The sequence below is a fragment of the Orycteropus afer genome, unplaced genomic scaffold (genome assembly GCF_000298275.1).
Source record: "Orycteropus afer afer isolate SDZICR_OR568_19922 unplaced genomic scaffold, OryAfe1.0 scaffold00006, whole genome shotgun sequence".
NCBI lineage: Eukaryota > Metazoa > Chordata > Mammalia > Tubulidentata > Orycteropodidae > Orycteropus > Orycteropus afer.
In genome coordinates this window covers 18,718,793-18,727,548 of record NW_006921593.1, presented here as the reverse complement: position 1 = coordinate 18,727,548, position 8,756 = coordinate 18,718,793, and the positions used below count along the sequence as shown (strand labels likewise).

Genomic DNA, 8,756 nt, shown 5'->3' with positions numbered 1-8,756 from the left:
ATAAACCCCATAATCTGTGAGGTCTGTGTGGCCACTGCAGTGAATTATCGAACCCAGGAGAGAGGTGGTGGGTGCTTTGGGAGGAACGGTTGGTGAAAGGGCTGGAAGGAGGCAGCATGTCTGGCCTTGCAGTAATAGGCCTTGGGTTACTGCTGGCAATCCTGTCTTCCTCTTGTGAGATTAGAGGAGGTCAGAACATGTGGCCTCCTTGTCGTTTTTGCAGAAGGGAAAAAGAAAGAAAAAAATAATGAAAAGGAAGGAAAAAAAAAAAAAAGAATAATTGAAAAACAAAAGGTGGGGGGAGAGCAGGACACAGAGACTAGGATGGAATTCCTCCCAGTCCAGAAGGTGGGTGGAGGTGAGGGATGGCCACACCTTTGTTCACCAAGAGTAACAAGAGAGGAGTATCACACCTTTTCTGTTGTCAGCCTCCAGTGCAGTTGCCTATGCTGTCCCTGGCAAGCAGAGCCTATTCTAAGTTGCTGGGATCAGAAAGCTTCTTTCAAATACCCAAAATGTCCACACTGTTTGTAAATATTCAAAGTGGCTGCACCCTCAGGAAAGCTGAAAGTCCAGAGCTCAGTTTGTCTCCTTATTTGCTGTTTTCCTTTCTAGTCATCAGCCACCAGTGCAGTTGTCCATGCAGCCATTGGTGAGCAAGCCCAATTCTTAGGTTACTGCCTGGATCCCAATACTACTTGTAAATATTCAAACTGGCTCTGCTGTCAGGATAGCCAACAGTCTGCAGCTCCATTCATCTGCTTATTCACTGTTTTCATGCAAGTTCTTCTACTAGCTGGTATTTAATCTACTTCTTTATCTTTCCTTTCTAATTTCATAGCTCCAGGATTATCTTCTGTATCTGTTTCAATTGGTTTCTCATTTCATTGTTGAAGTGGATCTGTGTAGCTTGTCTGCCTATTCTTGCTGGAAGTCCCTTTTCACTTTCTTGAGTGTCCTTTGAAGCACAGATGTTTTTAATTTTGATTAAGGCCACTTTGTCTATTTTTCATTTGGTTGCTGGTTCTTTAGGTGTCATATCCAAGGAATCATTGTCTGATCCAAAGTTTACACGTATGTTTTCTTCTAGGAGTTTTATGTTTAGCTCTTTTCAGTCTTTGATCCTTTTTGAGTTAATATCTGTTTATGGTGTGAGGTAAGAGTCCAACTTCATTCTTCCGCATGTGGCGATACAGTTGTCCCAGCAGAATTTGTGGAAGAGATTATTCTTTCCCCACTGGATGGACTTGGCACCTTGTCCAAAAGCAGTTGGCCATGGATGGATGGTTTATTTCTGGACTCTCTATCCCATTTATCTCTGTGTGTCAAGCTGATTACTTTCCATCACCCAGTGCCTTTTACTTGAACTGAACACTGTGAACACGAGAGAAGTGTTTTGAGGGTTGCATGAGGTGTTTCTTGCCTCTCCAGAAGCACCATGGGTGCAAATCTGTGTGTCAATTGAGTCTGAATGCCAGCCTTGTTAGGAGAAGGTACTGAGAACAAAGCACCTCCAGACCAGACAGATTGGACCAGACCCTCAGCATGACTCCCTCTCAGCATGGCCCCTCTCCTGCAGTTCTGCTAAGACCGGGTGCAGGGCGGCCCCACCTCATCACCCTACTCTGGCTGCTGGCCCTGAGTGCTACTACTGGCAAGCGCTCAGGGGCAGGGTGTGTGCCTGAGGTGTATGCTCAGGGTCATGGGGTGGCCTGAGGAATCCTTATACGAGTGCAGCATGTACGGTGTGCAGGTTCAGCTCTGGGGCCCATGCTCAGACTCCAGCTTCCCCTCACTGCTCTGTGGCCTGGGCAGCTCATGCCACCTCTTGATGACACCAGTGATGGGCTCAGGCTGGGGCTGGTTCACAGTGGGGCTCAGCAAGCAGTGAATCAAAGGGCTCCAGAGTTCCATCTACAACCCAGGGTCCCTCGTCCCCCAAGTTACACATGCATGTCCATGAAGAGAAGACCCACCCTGGTGTCTGAGCAGAAAGGGGTCCCTAGAGAGGGTGGCTCATTGGAGAGGACTCTAAACTCTTGAGAAGGTAGCCCTTCCAGTAGCAGGTACCACAGTGGGATGAACCTAGGAACACGCTGAGGTTCACAGCTCTGCAGGGGTGCCATGGGGGGGGGGGCTGTGGCCCTGGGATGCATCAGTGCCACCCATGGCAGCTTCATTCCTTTGGGATATGAAACTTTTGTGATATTAAGAATCTTCTTAAAAATCCCAGTGATTTGGGGATAGGTAGCACCAGTGACCTGTTAACTTAGTGGGAACCAGTGTCCCTGCCCCTCCCTTCATTCTCAAACCTGTTCCTGCCCTGCCCCATTCATCTCAAAGCAGAACTCAGATACCATCTTCATGGCTAACGTTCCAGAAACTTCTTCATAGCCTCACCTTTCATGTAACACAACACCCACGGTGGGGGCATGCCTGAGGGTGCTGCCTGGGGGTGGAAGCTGGGTGCTCAGTGATGACTTGGGTGGTGCTCAGCAGGAGGCAGGGAGCAAGGCCAGGAGGTATGAGCACCTGGCCAGGAGGGTGCTGGCAAGGGGCTCGTCTGGGGCCTAGGAGTGTGGTCAGCCCTGCCGTTGCTGTCTTTCAGGAGTTTATCCGTGAGGGCTGCCTGTGTGAGCTCACCAAGAAGGGGCTACAGCAACGGATGTTCTTCCTGGTAGGTCCTGCTCCCCCCCCCCAGGAAGCGCAGCCCCGTGGGGTGCCTCCCAGGGGCACTATAAGGGCCCTGGACCTTTAGCAGGTCCAGCCTGGGCCGATCTGAGCAAGGGCGGCTGAGCATCTCCTTGCCGCCAGGCAGCAAGCACATCATAGACACGGACACCTGGTGGCTGTCCGGGTACCACTGATTGAAAACCAAGGAGGGAATGAAATAAAAACCCCTTTTCTGCTAAATCTCTCCAGCAAGCCCACCCCTGGTCTGAGGACCACCGAGCAGGCCCCGGGCCTGTATGAAAGTCCACTAACCAGGGCTTCCTTCCCTGCAGTTCTCAGATGTGCTGCTGTACACCAGCAGAGGCGTCACAGGGACCACCTGCTTCCGGATCCGGGGCCTGCTGCCCCTGCGCGGCATGCTGGTGAGTCGGCCCAAGGCGGGGACAGCCTGCCGGCCCTCCTGCTGGCTCAGACCCAGTCCACCCCAGCCACGCTCCATGCTGGTCCAGCTGCCCATCTCCAGCCAGGTCGGCCCGGGTTCTCTGAACTCGGCCCTGGTCTGACTGCACCCCTGGCTTCCTGGGTCCTTCCTGCCCCACACTCGGGACCACAAGACCCACGCTCCAAGGCCACAGCTGCTGGACCAGCCCACAGGACCCATGCACCCCAGCTGGGGACCCTCACGCCTCAGCTGCACCCAGCCTGGCTGCTAGCTCGCCAGAGGGCAGAACCTGTGAATGCATCTTCTTCACGGAGAACAGTGACCCCTGAACCCTTAAGGTTCAGAGCTTTCACTCTGGTTTTATACAGAAATTTTCTCTTCTAAAACTTCAGTTCCTAATAACCTTATAGGCAGTGATCCAACAGGCATGTGCATGCACATGTGGTTTTCACATGTGACACAAATGGGATGCCACCAGTGAGGCTGTGGGGTGCACGGAGGCTGTGGGGTGCACGGAGGCTGTAGAGCACGGAGGCTGTGGAGACCTGGGGCATGCAACAGGGCTCCTGTCCTGTCTCAGCCCGGCAGCAGGAGACCATCTCTTGTTTCCACCCAGTGGCTGGATAGAGGGTTTCCCAGTGCACACAGGGGTGGTCCTGGTAGACTGTGCCCATTCAGTGCAGTCACTCCAGTGACAAGTCTATGTCGTCTCTGGGGAGAGAAACTCATCATCTCATGGCATGGTAACCTATCAAGGGGCCATCTGAGGTCTTACAGCCGTCCAGGCTGGGAGCACGCACCCTGCATCCACCTGGGCATGCGTCCTGAACAGTAGATAGGAGGCCGGGGTCCCTGCTGGGACCACCTGCCACCATCCAGATGACCTATCGCTGACCCTCCTGCTGGCATCCATGTGCAAGGGTTCTGATCAGCCCTGGCTCTGCCCACTTGGTTGGTCTTGCATCTGGACGAGGCCACTTTAGTCACCCCGGGCTCTCTTCCTCTTGCCTCACCCTCCTCCATTCAGGCCAGTCCCTCGGTCTCCGGCTGGTAGGTGGGAGCAGAGCCATCAGGCAGGCTCTCCATGCTCCGTTCGTGGTTGGGTCTCCCAGCCAGCTAGCACCCTCATCTGAGTCCTGGACGCAGAGCCCTTCCATTCTAAGAGAAACCCAACAGTGCAAATCTGATCACTGTTCCTACCCGAGAGCAAGCACCAGGCAGGCGCCTTCACCAGCTGTGCCCAGCACTGCACGTACCCACTCCGTCGTCACAGCTGCACTCGGGGCCGCAGGCGTCCACCCCCGTCGTCGCAGCTGCGCTCGGCACCACGGGCACCCACTCCCACCATCAGCACACCTTCCACAGGCTCCTCCTCCCTGCACCTTCTGCGTACTTAGTGTGCTGGTACCTCCCCCCAGGTCCCCTGTGCTGCAGCTTTCTGTGGGTGGGCGGACAGGATCCTGGAGGCAGTTCCATCAGAGGACACGGGCCACGTTGGTCGTTCGGGGTTAGAACATGACATGGACATGTCTGGGCACAGGCACCCTGTCTCCCTTGCACCTGCATGTGTCCAGTGAACACTATGGAGCAAGTGGGCCTGACCCTCTTGCACACTCCGGGTCTGCCTGTCCTTCCTCCAGGCCCTGACCTGGGATTAGGGCACACATGGCTTTGCCCACACCTTTCCCCAAGCCATTCATGGCTCCCTTTTCCTCCTGAATTGAGTGGTGGGGTTGACAGCTCTTAGGTAGATTACCATTGCCTCCCCAGGTTCCCCTTGAAGGCGTCTCCACCAGAGAATCTCACGGTCAGCCCTGGCCCCTCTAGACCCCTGCCTACCATGCCTCCACAGCGCTGTGAGCAGGGTGCTCCTGGCCCTCTTTGTAGAAGGCCCTTTGCTGTTCCCACTTAATTCTCCCTAATAAACTCTGGAATCTTTTGGACGGACTCTGTCCAAAAGTGTCATCCGATCCCTATTAAAATGGCCTGAACTGTGTATTAGCTGGGACTACCATCTGGACCTGCTCCCCTGCCTTCACTCATGTCAACCCTGTGTTCGGGATGAAGCCATGCATGGCTCCATGTGCCCACCCTGGAGGTGACCATCCCAGGCCCCTCTGCCACCCACTAGGCGGACTCGAGGGAATGATGGTGGCTCCCAGCTGGAGAACAATGATCTCAACCATGTAGATGTGGTTTCCCGCTGTCTGAGGGACTTCCAGTCACTGGGTATCACAGAGGTGTTATGGCACATTGGGGACGGTCGGTTTCCCTTGGACTTGGCAGTAGATTGGTCATGTTACTCAGCTTCCCGATAGTGGCCCAGCCTGGCTTGCTCGTGGACCCATGACCCACATGCTCCTTCAGGGTCAATTCTGTGATAATTTATTCGGGAGTCACTACATCAAATCCCTATAATTAAGGCCAGTCTGTCTGGGTTGGTCTTCATATCTGTCCATCTAGGGGTGTGCTCTGTCCATCTGGGGTGTTGTTCTGTCTAGGGGTTTGGTCTGTCTGGGTTGGTCTGTCCATCCAGGGGTGTGCCCTGTCCATCTGGGGGGCTGTTCTGTCTAGGGGTTTGGTCTGTCTGGGTTGGTCTCTATGTCCAGGGGGTAATCTGTCCATCCGGACTCGGGGGTCTGTCTGTCCATCGAGGAGTGGGCTGTTCGTCCCAGGGTGGGGTGTCTGCGACACTTACTTGGGTTTGGTACCAAATTTATACAACCACCCCCTACCCCCATGTGACCCTGATCACGCTCAGCATTCCTCCTCTGCTTGACTTTCAGCTGATAGTGCTGGACCCACCGGTGAGTACTGGGGCCTCCAGCGGGGCTCACCTCATGTCTCCCGTAGCGCTCCCTCCTAGCGCCCCAGCACTGCTCCCAGGGACCCCGTGCTGCACCCCACACGGGTGTGGCCACACTCTGAACCAGCCGCTGCCCGCAGGTGGAGGAGACTGAGAAGGAATGGTCAACCCCTCATTGTTTCACCATCTACGCAGCCCAGAAAACAATCGTGGTGGCAGCCAGGTAAGGCCTCCCCCGCTCTGCATGAGCAGGCCCTGGGGCCACAGGGTGGCCCTCCTCCTAGCTCCCCGGGTTCCCCAAGTGGTGAGCATACCTCAGAGCATCCTGGGGGATATGTTCCCTTATAGTTTGGGCACTGCCTAAAAGTGAGGGGACAGAGGGAACCGTCTTCAGTCAGGGGTGTGGGCTGGCCTCCTGGCTGCTGGGAGAAGACTCCATGGGGGGGCGACCTTGGCAGGCCCCCAAGGGCACAGCCTCACAGACAGCCCTTCAGAGCTGGCAGGGCAGGCTTCAGGTCCCAGCCCTAGCCCCCCAAAGCTCACACAACGTCAGGCCCGGATGGCGTACCTTCCTGGGTGCTGCTCTGGGCATGGACACCCAGCAGAGGGGCAGTGAGGCCTGGTGGGGGGAGGGGACTGTGAGCAGGCTCCGACCACTGCCACCCCCACAGCACCCGCCTGGAGATGGAGAAGTGGCTGGGTGACCTCACCACCACCATTGAGGCAGCCAAGCAAGGTGGGCCCGCTCCTGCACTCCCGACAAGCCCGGCATGGGCTCGCACCCCTGGTGAGTGCCCCACTTAAGGGACTTCTCTGGACCAGCCAGGCCACCCCAGGTGGGGGTGGATGGAGGTACCAAGCCATCCCTGGCAGCACTCTGCCAGTCTCAGCCCACCCCAAGGAACTTCCCTGCAGAGCACCCCAAAAAGGGGCATCCAGGCGGGTCCGCCCCTCGAGGTGACACATGCCTCCCCGCAGGACCGTCAGATGAGGCCTCCTCGGAGCAGGAGTCAGAAGAGGATGCTCAGGGTACCCGAGGCTCTGCGGGGGGGCTGAGCCAGCACCGCGCCAACACCACACTGCACGTGTGCTGGTGCCGCAGCACGAGTGTGTCCAGGGCCGACCTCAGCGCTGCTGTTGAGGTACCATGCTGCCCAGCCCCCACACTCACAGCTGGAGGCCTTGGCTGCCCCCGGCCCCTCCCTCCAAGCCCTCACCCTGTGGCAGTTCCAGAACTTTCTCTGCTGGCCAGAGCCCGGCCTCTCCCAATACCTGGGCATGGCCTGGTGGATGCACTGGAGAGGAGCCCTACCACCTACCTGTCCCCTTGTGGTCTGACAAGGCCTCAGCTGCAGCCATGCCTCTGCAAGCCAAGCAATGCTCTGAGCCCCAGGGCCCTGGGCCTTGTGCTGCCCCCGGGACCCTCCCTGTGGTGTGTCTGCTTCTATCTGAGTCACTGTGCTGCTTGGCAGATCTGGAAGCACAGAGGACACGAGGGACAGGCCCACCTGTCCTGGAGCCACTTGCCCTGCACTCTTCCAGCCTCTGTCAGAGGGGCACTGGCGCCCTGGGGAAGGGGTGTTCTACTCCTGCGTTCACATGTCCTCCCTCCCCTGCTGAGGGTCAGTGTGGGGACCATCAACATAGACGACATGCCTGCGAGAGGGCTTAGCCTAGTCTGTGTTGTTAACTCCCATCAGGCGGCTCAGTATCCCTTAGCCCAGGCCAGCTGCCAGGGGTGGGGACAGGCATGGGTAGCTCTCCAGGGGGCGCAGGCTGAGGCCCGTGCTGTCGCCCCTCTTCCCGGCAGAACCAGCTTTCTGGGTACCTGCTGAGAAAGTTCAAGAACAGCAGCGGCTGGCAGAAGCTCTGGGTGGTCTTCACCAACTTCTGCTTGTTCTTCTACAAGACGCATCAGGTGAGGTGACTTCCCGGCCGGCACCGCCGAGGATGCCAGAGGCCACTCCAGCTGGCCCCTGGGCAGCCCCGCTGCCCGCTGCCACCCTGTGGGCACCCAGGGAGGCAGGGCTCAGGACAGCCTGCACCCTAGCCCTGCGGATCACTGTACTCTCTGTCCTGCAGGACGACTACCCACTGGCCAGCCTCCCACTGCTGGGTTACAGCGTGAGCGTCCCTGGGCCGGCTGACGGCGTCCACAAGGACCATGTCTTCAAGCTCCAATTCAAGTCACACATCTACTTTTTCCGTGCAGAGAGCAAGTACACATTTGAAAGGTAGGTCCTGGCAGCACCCCGCGGTCTCCTGCACCCACATTCTGGATCCCTCTTGGGGTGATTTTTTGGCTTCCAGCCCGAGGGTGAGCCACTTTGTTGGTGGGTATCGACACCCTCTCCTCCAGGTGGATGGAGGTGATTACAAGGGCCAGCAGCACACCTGGGAGGGCCCCCTATGGCCTGGGCCCTGCACAGGGCCACCACCCAGAGGCAAGAGGAGTGAAGGTCGGCCAGGCAGCCAGTGGTGAAGGCGGCAGACGAGACCACCCCACGGAGGACACAGAGCAGCAGTCACCGAAGAGCTGAACCTGGGTGGCACGTGTGTCTCCAGGGCAGGGGATGGGGACACCTGCTGGCCCCATATCCCCAACGGTCCCCTCAGCCCATCACCAGCGACCTCCACGCAGTGTCCCATCCATACCAGTGACTCCAAGGAGCAGACATGGCCCCTCAGCTTATCTGCAGAGCCAGGCTGGCGTGGGACATGCAGGGCCAGCTCAGCCCTCACCTGACCTCTTCTTGAGGCTGCTGACCAGGACACCCCACACCCACCAGCAAGGACAGGCAGGTGCTCCTGGGTTCCTGGATCAGCTGAGCTTGG

The 8,756-nt window shown here is 57.3% G+C and overlaps 1 protein-coding gene across 1 annotated transcript in view; it reads left to right on the top strand.

The window, feature by feature from the left end:
* FARP2 (FERM, ARH/RhoGEF and pleckstrin domain protein 2) overlaps window positions 1-8,461 on the top strand; it is a 94,589-nt gene extending 86,128 nt beyond the window's left edge. Inside the window, 9 exon segments of the mRNA XM_042781268.1 lie at window positions 2,609-2,677; window positions 3,006-3,095; window positions 5,902-5,922; window positions 6,062-6,144; window positions 6,593-6,708; window positions 6,900-7,063; window positions 7,732-7,843; window positions 7,846-8,155; window positions 8,281-8,461. Coding sequence (XP_042637202.1) covers window positions 2,609-2,677; window positions 3,006-3,095; window positions 5,902-5,922; window positions 6,062-6,144; window positions 6,593-6,708; window positions 6,900-7,063; window positions 7,732-7,843; window positions 7,846-8,155; window positions 8,281-8,461 — 1,146 coding nt within the window.
* The last annotated feature ends 295 nt before the right edge of the window (window positions 8,462-8,756 follow it).